A 14538-nucleotide genomic window follows, 5' to 3' on the forward strand; every position below is an offset into this window, starting at 1 on the left:
GACAGAAACTATCCAATTAATTAGAAATGAGAACAACAAACAATCTTTAACATTATATTTATTTAAAAAAAGCATATAACTAAATATATAAATGTAATGTGCCCCTTTGAGTGTAATAAACAAAACAGACAAAAGAAAAAAAAAAAATCTGATCATAGATCTTAAATGCACATTATAAGTGAATGCATCTTTCTCCTGATGTGAGCTCATGTTGCAAGGTTTACATTACTAATAACTTATTAATCTCCCCATCTGCTAGATCTATACATTTTACAAATATATGGCTCCATATCTTTTCAAACGTGTCTTGCCTACCTTTTCCATATACATATTCCAATCTAAAAGAAAGGGTAATCAGCACAGTAATCATGTGGCACTTGACCTGATAATTATTTTCCCAAAACATTGCAGTCACAACTTAAAATAAATATACACTTTAAAATATTAAGAGTGATTGCAATAATGTTTGTGACTCCAATATTTGGATACAATGCACATATTATTGCATTGCAAATGGAAATACAAAAATGTACATTACAAAATTGGTATACCCCAAGAGTTGCGCACATGCACGCATATTGCATATTTTTGCACATGCATATTTATGTTGTAATTGGCTTTCATAATATATAGCTTAGCTTAAAAAAAAAAAAAAAAACATTTAATAAATGATGCATTATTTCTTCATGGAGTCCATGTAATCAGCAGATGGACATTAGGTGATGACACTGATCGACAGATTTAAAAACAAGATAAAACCAAAAATCTTACAAACAAATTTATTACATACAGAGATGTTGTAGGTAAAGAAAAAAAAAAATCACATTTACAAAGTCATCAGAGCTGAATGGATATGCTGTAAAGTCTAAGGGTTGTGCATGGCCGAGTGTTACAGTGGTGAAGGCGGAAGTGGCTTCCTGTATTTGCTTTGCATCCAAACACGGTGCATTGCAATTTTCTTTCCTCTGTTCACTTGAAGCCGCCTGTCCTCCAGATTCTGAATTTCTTCCAGTCCGGCATTGGAAAACAAATCATGAACCTCACCTGTACAGTAACATTGAAGCACAAACATCAGGGTATATAGCCAGTATTTGAAAAATATTAACTTCCAATATTATTATTTATGTTCATTCAAAATAACAACCAATGCATTATATGTCTCACTACTTTCCAAAAGGAGTCGGGTCACAGAGGTCAGTAATACCTTTGGTGAAAAAATATACACAGGTTCCATCTCCACGAGTGTAGAAGTTCTCTGATAAACACCGTCCTGTATGTAAAAGATTATATTAAAATATTCATGTTGTATTCTAACAACAATCCATCCACACACACATACACACACAACATAATATACAACACATATTGTTAAGTACATAAAATGATTGTAATGTATTTCATTATATGGAAGCTCACCCTTCTTAAACCTGAGCTGTGACAAGTCATATCTCCCATAATCACGGAAAAGGAATGTCCCTTCATGTTTCAGGTATGTTGCTAGTCGATTCACTACTTTCTGTATTCTGTCAATGAAATATCAATTAATAATGCTCAGTAATAAGACTGAAGATAATGAGAATCCAAATATAACAAGTATGTGAAAACCTTTTGCATTCAAATGTGTTAATTAATTAAAATAAACAACAAATAAACATTTACAAGTGGGAATGGCTTAAAAGACCATGTCAGTACACGGAGTAAAACTAAATCCTAATTGAATATGTCTGTTGTCACACTATTTTGCTGTGACGTAACAGTCTGCCGTAAGTTTTATATTTGGATTTTGCAATGACATTCAGACAAAGCCTTAAGAAAATGAAGGTGAACTGGGGACAAATAAATGACTCAAGATTATTTCTGTGTTCGCCTACCGCTCTGGATGAATGGAGGAGAACACAAAGACTGCGAGAATAACATCCAGGCTCTGAATAGGGAAGGGAAAGGAGGCCATCTCCTCACAAATGTCATGGACAAAGGCGTGACACACAGAGTCATCATAGTCTCCATGGCTCTGTGTGACAAAAATAAAATAGATTACTGTACTGTATGTTCAACAGTGTTATTCACCATGTTAATTGCAAGATTGTGTTTGAGATAAGTACTGTAATCTCTTCTTTTTCATTTTCGACACCACATGTTTTAACTGGCTGTGTGACCATGACCTTTGCACTCCTTCAATGTTCAGTATAATTCTGCACGAAATGTAAATACACAATATTGCTAAAAGTTATCTGGCATAAATAATGTGATGAGAATCATGCAATCAAACGTTTTTTGTTCCTGTTTCGTTTTTTAGATTACATACGAGTTTGGTTGTTTTTAAATGTAAATTATTATATTAGCCCGCATTAACTTTAAGATATGTATCATGCTTGATAAAATATACAGTATACTGTGCACTTTCATACCAAACAATACTAGAAATACCTTGACCAGGTGAATGGCACGTGGGGAGAAGTCACAACAATATAAAAATGCATCACGTCCTCTGTAAAACAGAGAAGTCAGTTTATCAATCCTCAAATCATTACATGTAAAAGGTAATAAACACCAATGACAGCAGTTTATGGTTTTAAACCTCACTTTAACCTCTACACAGCAAAATTAATGCAATCTCTGCCTTTAAAAGTCACTTTGACAAAACTGAACTTGAACGTGAAGTTTCTTGACCCAGAAACTGATTTTAGTGCTGACACTTTTCCCTTACAGATTTGCAGGATTATCATTAGATACATTTATACTATAACGGAAATAGATACTTTCAAAAAGACAGTATCATCACAATTATTAACATGTCATCTAAACAGAACTAATTGCCCACATTTGTTGTAGTTAATATTTCAAATTAACAACTGAGGGAAATAATGGTTTTCAATTATTATATGCACTCACCTTATGGAATTAAGAATTGGAAATACGCTGTTACCAACTCCACATCCAACCTGTAAAAGATGAGATTTGGCAAAGTAAGGTGGTCTCCATACATGACTAAGATTTTACACTGCCCTAAAAAAAAAAGTCAAACACTAAAATTTTAATCTTTAGCTTTGACTATGACATGCACTCACTGTGGCATTGTTTCGACAGTCGTGCAGTGCCACAGCATTGTTGGACTACTGCGTTAATCATTTTTAAATATAAACAAATGTCTATTACATTCAAACTATCGCAAATAGGTTTACGCAACATTGATTAAGGCTATCACCGCCACATGACTCTCTCTGTGTATAGCAGTTTTTTTTGTTTTGGTGTCTGTGATGACATTATCACATTGCACACAGAGTAACACATTTAACACCACTACTGAGCAGGTGAGGCAGAAGAAGCACACAATGTGAGTAAAGTGAGACGGCAGCACTATAGCTGAAAACACCAAGAAGTGTACCACTACCACTTTTGTCTCTTCTCTCTCTCACTGTATGTGTGTACGCATGAGAAAGGGCGGGAAAGAAGAGAAAAAAGTAGGTCATAGAACAGAACGCAGGCTGTTTTGGTAATTATTTAGAAATCAACAGGGGGCACTGGAGCTATAAGTCTTCTCCAACACATCCCAAAGATTCTCAGTGGTTTTAAGGTCTGGACTCTGAGGTGGTCAATGTATGTCACATACTCCTTGAACCATTCTTTCACAATTTGAGCCCAATGAATCGTGGCATTGTAATCTTGGAATATGACAGATAATCCTTGTCATTCAGTATATTTAGGTAGTCAGCACATGAACCTTTTTTGCCAAGCACTATATATACAAACATATTTAAAAACCTCCAATATCCTGAAAGATGCATGTTGTCCAGGGAAGGTAGAAGTCTGGAGAACATTTTTTTCTTCTGATGCTCCTTGACAGGCACTTGCATAATCAGAGACATGTCTGTGATAGGAAGTGGTATCACTGTGTTGATGGAGACTGGTCCCTGCATTGAGGCTGGATCCATTAGGGAGCAGGATTTCTGTCTGCTGATCACCTTGACACCTGCTTGTGGCCTGGCTTTTTGAACCTGAAGGAATAAGTTCTGGGAATTCTAAAAATAGCCACTTGCGATCTTTGAAGAACTTATTCTGGTGCATCTCATAAAACTGGTCCCAGTAGCAGTGAGCGTCTGTATCAAATTTACCTGCATGGAGGAAAATTAGTCAAATTTTTACCATTTACTTGGCACATATCTTCAATTAAATTTATCGTGGTAAATATTTTGAAGGAATATTTTCTTGCCTTGTTCCTTCAAGGGAATTTGGACAAGGGAATTTTCTTGTGCCTTTTGTCGTGCATTTTCTTTATCCTCTTCCGTCCACTGCACATGGTCCCTAAAATAGGAGGCATTACAAAACAAATGTGTTCAAACTGTACAATGGTGAAACTATTATTTGCTGCCTGAGCAATAATATTACATTTACCAAATTGACGAAAATGGAAAAAATGAAGAAATTCTTTTTAAAAATATTGTGTTAAATGTAATAAGCCCATTTTTCTCACACTGCAGTTTCCACATTAAAGTATGTGCAACCAGTAAGTAGTAGAACATTAGTGTGTCCCAAGTGCATTTCAGTTCAGTTCAGTTGAATGAGAATGAATCTTGGAAAAAAAGTTGAATATTTTAAACCTGAATTTGGATCACTTTGAATGAAATTTCTCTGTTTGAGTATGTGGTACAAATGAGAAGCTGAATGTTTGTGTTTTTCAAAGAAGTTTTCAATTCATTTTAATAGAGAAAATGTTTAAAGCAATTTGGATTTTTCTGAAATTATTACAAAAATACATACAATGATGTCCTAATTGAGCTGCATGGTTTGACTTTGTATTAAGTCTTTATGTTGAAGCATGTGGAACTAGTTAATGGCCAAATACAGCAGAATAAAAAAACAACATACAGCTTGTTTGCAGCAATCACACTAATTAAACGTTTCCAAACTGTGAGATTATAATTTCAGCGTAATGTCATTAAAAGTTGACACAACTACAATAAATACTATTCCCTATACAGGGTATATACAGTACATGTTGGTGCAAAGTAATTACACTAACCACATGTTGTGTTTAAAGATGTCATCATGATTGGTCAGAAACCGCGAACCCAGTGGAGCTGACGGTCTTTCTCCAGTGCTTTTTCGTCTTGTGGACAATCTGCTGTACACTTTAGCCAAATTGGCTACAAAGAGGCTCCGGATTTTATGCATTTACTCTGTAAAAATACAGGAAGAAATAAAAACTATTAACAATGCTGGTGGCTGGATATTGGCAACATCTTCATGTTTGAATATTTTTCACATGTACTTTATTTTCAGGGCCACACGGTGGTGAAGTGGTTAGCACTCTCGCCTTGCAGCAAGAAGACCCAGTTGGAACAAGGGCCTTTCTGCATGGAGTTTGCATGTTCTCCCTGTGTGTGCTTGGGTTCTCTCCGGGTTCTCCGGCTTCCTCCCACAGTCCAAAAACATGCAATGTGGGGATTAGGTAAATTGGACACTCTAAATTGACTATAGGAATGAGTGTGAGAGTGAATGGTAGTTTGTCTCTATCTGTGTGTGGCCCTGCGATGGACTGGCAAACTGTCCAGGGTGTACCCCGCCTGTTTCCCGATGTAGCTGAAATTGGCACAGCACCCCCCGCAACCCTCTGGTGGAGGATAAAGCGGTAGATACTGACTGACTGACTTTATTTTCAGTAACAAGTTCAGTAAAACAAAGAAGTAAAGCAAAATATATTAGTACCTTATGGATAACAATGTCTACACGTAATGACTATGTGCTCAGTTAGTGTCCATTGTGTGTTTTTTTTCCTGGTTTAGCCAAGAACAAATGCTGTTTGATTTAGTGTTTTATTTCACCGTTTAATGTGACCTTTGTTGTTGCTATTTCAAAAATGTGATTCAACAATACTGATATGTGTTGGGATTTCAAGGATAGTGTTGAAAGAGGCTTTTTAACAAGGAGGTTTTTGTTAAGCCAAGATTAATATATAGAGTGATGTAGGAGAACACTCAATCCTTGACCTTCATTATTACTGTAATGCGAAGTGGCAATGGTAAAAAATTGTTTTAACTGCACATCTACAAATGGCCTGTCGGTGGCAGCAATGAGCCTTTGCCGCGTCTAGTTCGCATTATACTGCAACAAAAGAAGACGTTTGTTTGGGGAAACGTGATGGCAGCAGCTAACAGTCAAAGTGCTACATTAGCGTCCACCAGCTTATCGCTTTTAGTAACGCTTTATTGTTCATAACGTCTGGAAAACTGTCCCGTTTATCTAAGCTATGTTGGGTGGTTTACAGCGAGCTGGGTTTGAGTGAAAGTCATAACATATTGTGGCTAACGCTAGTTTCAAGTCGTTCCAAACATGCAGGATAGTAAGTAGTTTTACCTTTGACCGACATAAACTCAGCCGTCCTCACCTGTCTTTGAAGTGTGACGGCGCCGCAGGGTTCAACTCAGGCTTTAGTCTCTTGACATGACATGCGTGCAGCTGGTCGTCCTTCCTGTAAGTGAAAGAGCCACCTGCTGATGGCGCCGTCCCGGAGAAACGGGGCCGTAAACAGCACTGAGCTGCTGAACCACAGGAGCAGAGGCATCACGGATGCTGGGACTCTGCTGAGGCACAACATGAAGGTCTTCAGAGGTATCCTCTTACAGGTAATCCATAACTATCCTCATGTGCTCATTTGTTGTAGTCAGTGCTTTATTAATAAACTGTATATTAAAAAATATGCATTTGTATACTGTAGGAAAACAGGAATTTCATAAAAGTATGGAGCAAGACCTCAAAATCCACTATCAAGTATGAAAATGCTAAAGTCTACTTCGAAAATTACCTCAACTGCTACAGTTGGTAAGTATGATTTTTAGCTCAGTACTTTAAACATAAGTCAATAGTATTGACTTATGTTTAAAGTACTCACTTTCCCACATTGTAAATACACTCCCCCACCTTAGAAGCTAGTTCACAAATGTGTTTGTTTGTTTTTTAATACTCATTAGCAAAATCTTTATTTGTTGGGTTATAATCAACATCCCCAGACAATTACATCAAAATCCAATCTGCCATCAGTCCTCTCTGGTGATCAAGCAGGCGGCTTTCTTCTCGCTGGCCCTAGAGTCAGAACAAAGATTAGTGAGGTGGCTTTAAATGATTGTAGTACTTTATTCTGAAACATGCTGCCTCTTGACCTGAGATCCTCCACATTTAAGATTATTCCCCAGGTGTATCTGTTAGACTATGCTAATTGACACAGTAATGATTAAATCCCCCTCTTCTTCCAGTGCTCACTCAGAGCCTCAACTTTTGTACAAATTGCCCAAAAGGTCTAAACAGGAAAAATTTGAAGATGCCTTGCTGTGTCAGAGCCCACTTGTAAGTGAAACTCAAGAAATTTTGTGTTCACATTCATTGACCTTGTCCAGTTCTGAACTTTCAATGACAAGATGTTTGCAACTCAGTTTCAGACTGTTGAGTCTCTTTGACAGGACAAAACCTTGGCTTCCTCCTCTGACCACAAACCGAGCCTATTGGCTTTGACGGCAAATAACTGGCTATATCGCCTTTCCGCTGAAACAGGTGAAGAGCTGCAAAGAGTTTACCTTTCTTCAAGTCACAAGTTCAGGTACAGTCAAGGCTCTGATTTTCTATTGAATGGAGATTTAATTTATATCTTACACTCTGTTGCTTTCATTTTTTGAAGGTATCTTAGCTGGGAGGTATCTCAAGAGACATTCTATGTTAAATCAGTTCAAAACAAAGAAACACCTCTACAACGACAGGTAAGATGAATCTATTGTGTTTGGATTTGTGTAGTGTTTGAAAGAGATGAGGAATGTTTTACAAGGTTTTCCTAACATTCCACCTCCTAAGTTTGTGGATTTTTATTGGATGTATTGCATTTTGGTGTTCTATAATGATTTTGCCATATATTTTACAATATTTCATAAATATGTGAAATACACTGTCTATTAAAGTTTCTTAGAGCTGAAGATGATGTCTTCTCATTTCTTGTTTTGTTCAAAAACATAGAAACTAAACCCCACTACATTTAATTTACATGAGTCAATCTTTACATCTAAGAAGATGAAAAAAGTTTGGCGTTTTTGCTAAATCAATCATTAATTGATTGTGATTAATCCGTTTATAAGGATTTTATCTTTTCCTCTTTTGTTTTATTCCACAGGCGGGAATCACTCATAATACAGTGATGCACCTGGCCATATTTCATGTTTTCCCCTTACAAATTGTAGGAAATGTGGAGATCAACAGACAGGTATGCAGGTGTATTGCATATTTATCCATATTTTCCACTTGTTTCTGCAGGCGTTATTTGCTGTTTTTAAAAAAATCCATATGTTAATTTTTCAGGTATTTGGAAAAGGTGTGACCGATGTTGTTCTGTCTCAAGGTGTTCTTGCGGTGTCTTATAGCAACAAGTCTGTGAAGTTGTACAGCTTTGAGCACATTGTGAACAGGGTATTTATATTTTTTTCCATTGCCTGCTGTGTTTCATAAGCTGAATACTTAATCAATCCAAATCTAACAAAGCATCAGGAAAAATTTGTTTTATGAATATCTTAATGAATATTTAATTTTGTCAGATAATCCATCTGTTTATGTGTGGATTACTTTCATAACTCTCTTTATTCTCAGTTTATGACAGAGACGTTGGTGCTTGGAGAGAGCAGTTCTCTTCTTGGCGGCAAAACAGTGGGAGGAGCTCAAGTCGGTATCCCGGTAAATATCCAGATCACAGGTGAGCGTTTTTCTGTTTAGACTGGTGGCTTAGGTTACAACTTACTTGGCCTCTGTAGGCAAGATCATTTTTTAATTCAATGTCTAAAATCTTTTCACACAGATTGTCCACCTGTGCTTTTTGAGGTGCCCTGCTCTAATAATGGTGTCCAGATCGGTGGTTACCCGTGGCACTACATCTATACACCACCACATAAAAAATACAAGGGGACTCACCACGTCTGTTCTCTCATGGACAACATTATGGTAAATTTATAATAAGGAATCCTTTTTAACAATACAATAAACAATCACACATTACAGTGGGAAGTATTGACACTGCCCTGACACTATATATTCATCCTAGCAGGTAATGCTTATTGTTTGAATTGTACCATTTCATGTTTATACCATATGAGAAATGACTGACATAAATAAGATGATTATTGGATCTCTAAATGTGTTTGCAAAGGTTAGTGAATTGTTACATTATATGATGTATTGTACTGTACAATGTCAATGGTGAAATTATTCCTACCATACAATCTCATGATTTGTTTGTTTTTTGATTATGTGTAGTTTTACAGGATGCAGAGATTCCTCTGTGCATGAAGTCATTTTCTGACTGCATGCGGATCAATTTGAGCTTTAGATCTTCTCTCTGGCACTATGTTTATAATTCTTACGGCCCATAGTTTTGTTTATTTTTACCTTGACCAATCAGCTCCCTCTCAAATCACATTCCCTTCACATTTGGAGAAAATCCGTCCATGCATTGTTAAATAATTCTACAATATCCTACTTGTGTGACTATGGGGTTGTGCTCGCACTGCAATAAAAGTGGACATTTGAGTACAAAATGCTGTGCATGGTTTTACAAACTGATATGTGATAGACTGAACTGTCACCAAATTGGTTGGAGCCTATTGAAAGTATCAGAGTAAGAAAGCCACGGATGTTTTTGACAGTCTTTGTATTCAGCTGCTGTACAGAACAGAACACAACCAAACCTGTTTTCACTGTTGAAAACCCACATAATGACCCAAGTACTTTTTTCCAGGTCACTAAAGTTTCAGGGATTTTCTGGTTGTGTCACATACTTGAATTGTGCTTTCTTACTTATTACTTTACTGTTCACATATATTTCTTACTTGCGATTGTTTGCTGCAACTAAGGCTGCAGAAGAAATTGTGGAAAAACATGGAAAAAAAATGAAGCGACCAAAATACAAGACACCATTTTTTCTATTTAAGAGCACAATGGAATATACGGTTATTTTGAAATGGAATGCTGTATATACTTTTAAGAACCTTTTATTGAACTGATTCTTGGAAGCTCTTGCATCGCAAAAATGTTCCAATATATAGTGGTTACACTAAGCCCCATCTGTCAGGTTTTGTCATTTCTACTGTGATCTTTGTGCAGTTTGTTAATACTTAGAAAACTACATGTCACAGAAAATTAAAAGTGGTAGTTTCATATTTAACTCATTCTTTACATTCCCTTTGTGTGTTTTTTTTTTAAGGAGTAGAAATGGCTGTGTGCTCACGCTACTGTTTGTGATTAGTCACTATTCTGTAATCATTATTTTGTACTTTTATGAAATCAGGCAACAGATGGTATACAAAACATGAACTGCTGCTCTCTGGAGAGTGATGGGATCTTCTTCCACCCGGACGACTCGGGAAGAATCATCCACATTGGGCCTACCACCATAAAGTGAGTATAATGGTCAACTTTTGCACTTCAATGAGTGTGAGGAAAATAAGAGATTAATCAATAAATGTTTTATGTTGGTTTTTTTTCCCTGTATATTGTATGTTGTTTGATAAATGTAGTGTATTTCTCCTTTTTTATTATATTATCTTCTGGACATGTTCCACAAAGAAAAATCTTTTCTTTTATTTTCTCTTTTATTTTAGTGTCCTTAAAATCCTTGGTGAACTGAACAGTGGTTTGCCGTCAAAGGTTATTGAGGATTTCTCTATGAAGACTCTTCGAAATAACAATGTAAGTATATTGCTCGTCTCTCTAGCAGCCTATGTTGTGGACAGACTTGTTTTATAATTATAGTGAGGTGCTGGGTATTAACTTGGGAGCAGGAAAAGAATGGAGGGGAAACACCCTGACACTTGCTTTTGTCATTTTGATTTTTCTTCAAAATCAACAATACTAAAATATTTATTTACACACTTACTATTATTGAGCTTGAGGAACACCTGAGATCTGAAATGTCGTAGAGCAGAAGCATAGAGCAGCTGATCTTTTCTCGGTTTGACTTTACATTTTCCTAATCTCAACTGTTGTTAACAATTGCAGCTGACCTCACAAGTCACTGTCACATCATCAGGCCGCACAGTGAAGAGAAGATTTCATCAGCTAGATGATGACCCAGATCAAGAGGTATGACATCAATTTGTATCACTTTTATTGTGTTAATTATACAGTATAATCGAATGTACTTAACGTGGTAAATATTGAATTACCCTTTGAAATCTATGAAGTACTAAACAAGGATACAAGGACTATGTTCTACATTTTGCAGACTTTCCGTATGGTAGAATATGAGGATGAGCTGGATCTCTTGGCAGTGGTGGTGACGAACGGTGAGGAAGGAGAGGGAAGAGCACTCATCCGGCTGCACAACAATCAGAATGGACAGTTACAGCGGAAAATCGATCTGCTTGAACCTTGGGATGAGGTGAATAATTTGACATTAATACACCATCAACTGGACAACATACAGCCCACTTCTGTATGGGAATTCATACTTGCTCTTATCATTTTTTTTCAGACTTACCGGCATGAATTGTTCTTCGACAAAGACACAATTGTTCATATTGAACAAACGCATTCCAACTTCTGCTGCCATGTTTATAAACTTGAGACTAGCAGGAAATGAATGATCCAGGTAGAGCAGCTGGAAATCAATTAATGGATCATTTTGAAATTATCTTTTTTTTTTGGTTAAACTTGTAATGCTTTTTTGGTGATGTGCATAGTGATTTATTTTGTACATTGATTAATTATCAGTTATCAAAATAATTTTAATACAGTTTTCCTCATTCTGTCTCACACATGTGAAGATTTTTATACATTTTTCTTAAAATAAAATTATTTTGTACATTGTAATTGTATTTGTACAACAAATTCTCTACATCTGCCTTTTAATTTATTTCCATCATGCTTTTTGTTACTGTTACTATAAGTTGATTCTTTGTAATTTATTGTCTACTTGCTCTTGTACCCACAGCTCAGTTGTCAGACATGAAACAAGGTGGTACATTTTACCCTGGTTAAATAAATGTTTTATAACTAGAATATACCATTAATGTATCCAAAAACACAAAACTTTTTGTTGTTATTTAATGCCTGTCACGCAGGACACAGGAGGAGACTTGGACTATATTTCCGGGGGCGGTGACTCCAGTCTCTCAACCATTCCTAGTCTGTCCCCACTCTTGTAAACACAGACGTTACAAAACCCACTGAAGTTACAAAACCCATTTCCTTAACGCGTTTTCGTTTGAGCAGCTCCCGCGCACGTGACTGTACTCCGTTCTCGTACACACACACTTGAAGTGACCGTGTGTAGAAAACAGCTGCTCCCTCGCTGGTCTCTGTCTTCTGCTGCTGATGATGGCGACGGAGAACCGGAGAGAATTCCTTCTCGTTTTCTCAGCCGCAGTCTTCCTGGGACTCCTCTCCATAACATTTGTGCTGATTTGGGTTCTTCAATACAGGGAAGGCTTGGCCTGGGATGGAGCATTGGCCGAGTTCAACTGGCACCCGGTGTTAATAGTCACCGGGTTTATTTTCTTGCATGGAATAGGTGAGAGAGGATTGTGTTTTTGTTTAGTTTTTACACAGTTTTGAGTTTGAAGCTGTTACGGAATGTAAACAAATCAAGCCTCATTTTCCACTGTGCACAACTTACAATTTCTAATTTGTTCTACTTTATTATACCACTTTTCAGAGGGAAATACTGACCCATGATCGGTGGGTCCTGACCTAGTTTTTAAGAACGACTTGTTTAAAGACCTAAAAAGAAATGTGTATAATGACAGTAATGTTTGTTTGCCATCAACTATATTTTTCAGACTTATATCCCTGCTGTGTTAGAAAACATCACTTAAACACATTAGAAGGAAAGGCTTTAAAAAAATTAAAATAAACAAAACATTTTAACTTTAAGACTTACACTCAATGACCTTCTCTTGCAGCCATCATTGTCTACAGGCTTCCTTGGACCTGGCAGTGCAGCAAATTAACGATGAAGTTCATTCACGCTGGCTTGCACTTAGTGGCCTTCATTTGTGCCGTTATAGCCATGGTGGCGGTTTTTGACTTCCACAATGGGGGGAAAATACCAAACATGTACAGTCTGCACAGCTGGTTGGGCCTGACAGCTCTGATACTGTACTGTCTACAGGTAAACAAACTCTTCATTACCATTTATCTGTATTGATGGGTATAAGAACAAGGTTTATACCACATTTTGCTGTGTCTCTCTCTGAATATGAAAGTGTTAATCCATACCAGGCCATATCTGTGATTTTACTACACTCCAAGATAAAAAAAAAGCAAAAAAAACAATAACAGTTATGCAGTGACACTATAATTAATGCAATTTATCATGTTCCATTTGTATCAATAATATTCAAGCGCAGATGACTCAAAGGTGGTGGAAGAGTCCCAAATCAAACTCTGCCTCGGGCCCAATAAAGGCTTGGGACGGCACTGTTGTGATGCTACCAACAAACAAATACATTGTCTATAAAAAAAAGGCTAAATCATGGTGAGCTACATTCCTGATTCATACAGTATCTGACAGGTGCCCTTTTTTTCTTCTCTTCAATGAGCAGCTTGTTCTTGGAGTTGGCATGTTCTTAATACCAATCACTCCTGTAACCTGGAGAGCAGCGTTCATGCCCCTCCATGTCTTTGGCGGTTTATCACTCTTTGGCAGTGTTATAGCTGTGGCACTCATGGGCATCACAGAGAAACTCATTTTTGGCCTGTAAGTATTTTAAAGTAATTACTATTACATACATCTATTGTGCAATCTGCTGGGTGAACAAGGAGTTTAACTCTATTTTTGTACATTATGACAAAGGAATAACCCAAAGTATAAGGACTTGCCACCAGAGGCAATTTTTACCAATGTTCTGGGACTCCTACTGGTGGTGTTTGGAATTCTGATCCTGTGGATTGCCACTCGTCCATCTTGGAAACGTCCCAGTGACCAGATCTTGCATACTCTGCATACCAATGGGGGAGGTGAGGACAACACCAAAGTCAGTCCAGCCCTGGCTCAGCTGTCTGATGGAGCTGATGCCGAGCCCTCTGCGGATGTTAGGAGGAGGATAAACAAATTTGATGATCAGACTAACTGATTACAGAATAAGTGAGGCTGGAGTGGTATGTCTTCAGTGCGGAATGTCCAGTATGCAGACACAGAGAGTGTGCTGACCTTCCTACATATTTCAATCTACTGGCAATTTGAGGTTATGCTTGCTTTCTCAAACATTTGTTTTGCAAGTGCATGTGCTAGTGGGCTGCTTTATATGAGATATTGTTAGTGTGGGAATGGCTTTTGTTGTCATAGAGTCACAACACTTTTTCTATGCTTTATCTTTTTTGTATCATGACATCTTTGGATCTTGAGAACCTACACACTTCACAATAAATAAATATTTCTAATCAGCATGTTATTTCTTGAATATTAACACATATTTTATTGTTTTAATGCTGACTGCCCAGAGGGTTAAGTTCACTATATACTCTATGTATATATACATATATACATCAGTCAATATTATTGATAATATGAGT

At 37.0% G+C, this 14538-nt stretch overlaps 3 protein-coding genes across 5 annotated transcripts; 2 read left to right on the plus strand and 1 right to left on the minus strand.

Moving 5' to 3' along the window:
* Window positions 1-765: 765 nt before the first annotated feature.
* Window positions 766-6450, minus strand: mettl8 (methyltransferase 8, methylcytidine). 2 transcript variants are annotated; one of them, XM_044018372.1, is made up of 10 exons: window positions 6386-6450; window positions 5021-5177; window positions 4211-4302; window positions 3763-4112; window positions 2893-2942; window positions 2428-2488; window positions 1872-2011; window positions 1417-1523; window positions 1205-1270; window positions 766-1044 (listed from the first exon to the last, which is right to left on the minus strand). In XM_044018372.1, the coding sequence occupies exons 2-10, from the start codon at window positions 5170-5172 to the stop codon at window positions 890-892; spliced, it is 1173 nt and encodes a 390-aa protein (XP_043874307.1). In that variant the 5' UTR covers window positions 5173-5177; window positions 6386-6450; the 3' UTR covers window positions 766-889. The 2 variants fall into 2 exon arrangements, with proteins under 2 accessions (XP_043874307.1, XP_043874308.1); XM_044018373.1 differs by lacking the exon at window positions 6386-6450 and adding an exon at window positions 5270-5293.
* Window positions 6083-12024, plus strand: dcaf17 (ddb1 and cul4 associated factor 17). 2 transcript variants are annotated; one of them, XM_044018356.1, is made up of 14 exons: window positions 6088-6623; window positions 6716-6819; window positions 7251-7341; window positions 7455-7591; window positions 7670-7748; window positions 8153-8242; window positions 8338-8445; window positions 8623-8725; window positions 8828-8970; window positions 10313-10422; window positions 10626-10713; window positions 11023-11106; window positions 11249-11404; window positions 11498-12024. In XM_044018356.1, the coding sequence occupies exons 1-14, from the start codon at window positions 6495-6497 to the stop codon at window positions 11603-11605; spliced, it is 1530 nt and encodes a 509-aa protein (XP_043874291.1). In that variant the 5' UTR covers window positions 6088-6494; the 3' UTR covers window positions 11606-12024. The 2 variants fall into 2 exon arrangements, with proteins under 2 accessions (XP_043874295.1, XP_043874291.1); XM_044018360.1 differs by lacking the exon at window positions 11498-12024 and having other exon boundaries at window positions 6083-6623; window positions 11227-11331.
* A 68-nt stretch (window positions 12025-12092) lies between these two features.
* Window positions 12093-14406, plus strand: LOC122763833 (plasma membrane ascorbate-dependent reductase CYBRD1). The gene is made up of 4 exons (XM_044018374.1): window positions 12093-12535; window positions 12927-13135; window positions 13569-13723; window positions 13820-14406. The coding sequence occupies exons 1-4, from the start codon at window positions 12340-12342 to the stop codon at window positions 14097-14099; spliced, it is 840 nt and encodes a 279-aa protein (XP_043874309.1). The 5' UTR covers window positions 12093-12339; the 3' UTR covers window positions 14100-14406.
* Window positions 14407-14538: the final 132 nt, after the last annotated feature.

This window comes from Solea senegalensis, linkage group LG2 (assembly GCF_019176455.1).
Source record: "Solea senegalensis isolate Sse05_10M linkage group LG2, IFAPA_SoseM_1, whole genome shotgun sequence".
NCBI classification, from domain to species: domain Eukaryota; kingdom Metazoa; phylum Chordata; class Actinopteri; order Pleuronectiformes; family Soleidae; genus Solea; species Solea senegalensis.

What these genes read in the sequence shown, in the direction of transcription:
- mettl8 (XM_044018372.1), bottom strand. Translation starts at nt 5,172, where the DNA reads ATGCATAAAATCCGGAGCCTCTTTGTAGCCAATTTGGCTAAAGTGTAC. An exon ending in CCAATTCTTAATTCCATAAG is followed by an intron (nt 2,489 to 2,892) that starts GTGAGTGCATAT and finishes TCTGTTTTACAG; the next exon opens with AGGACGTGATGCATTTTTAT. An exon ending in TGTATATTTTTTCACCAAAG is followed by an intron (nt 1,045 to 1,204) that starts GTATTACTGACC and finishes GTTACTGTACAG; the next exon opens with GTGAGGTTCATGATTTGTTT.
- dcaf17 (XM_044018356.1), top strand. Translation starts at nt 6,495, where the DNA reads ATGGCGCCGTCCCGGAGAAACGGGGCCGTAAACAGCACTGAGCTGCTG. An exon ending in ATTGGGCCTACCACCATAAA is followed by an intron (nt 10,423 to 10,625) that starts GTGAGTATAATG and finishes CTTTTATTTTAG; the next exon opens with TGTCCTTAAAATCCTTGGTG. An exon ending in TGCTTGAACCTTGGGATGAG is followed by an intron (nt 11,405 to 11,497) that starts GTGAATAATTTG and finishes ATTTTTTTTCAG; the next exon opens with ACTTACCGGCATGAATTGTT.
- LOC122763833 (XM_044018374.1), top strand. Translation starts at nt 12,340, where the DNA reads ATGATGGCGACGGAGAACCGGAGAGAATTCCTTCTCGTTTTCTCAGCC. An exon ending in TATTTTCTTGCATGGAATAG is followed by an intron (nt 12,536 to 12,926) that starts GTGAGAGAGGAT and finishes CTTCTCTTGCAG; the next exon opens with CCATCATTGTCTACAGGCTT. An exon ending in TGATACTGTACTGTCTACAG is followed by an intron (nt 13,136 to 13,568) that starts GTAAACAAACTC and finishes TTCAATGAGCAG; the next exon opens with CTTGTTCTTGGAGTTGGCAT.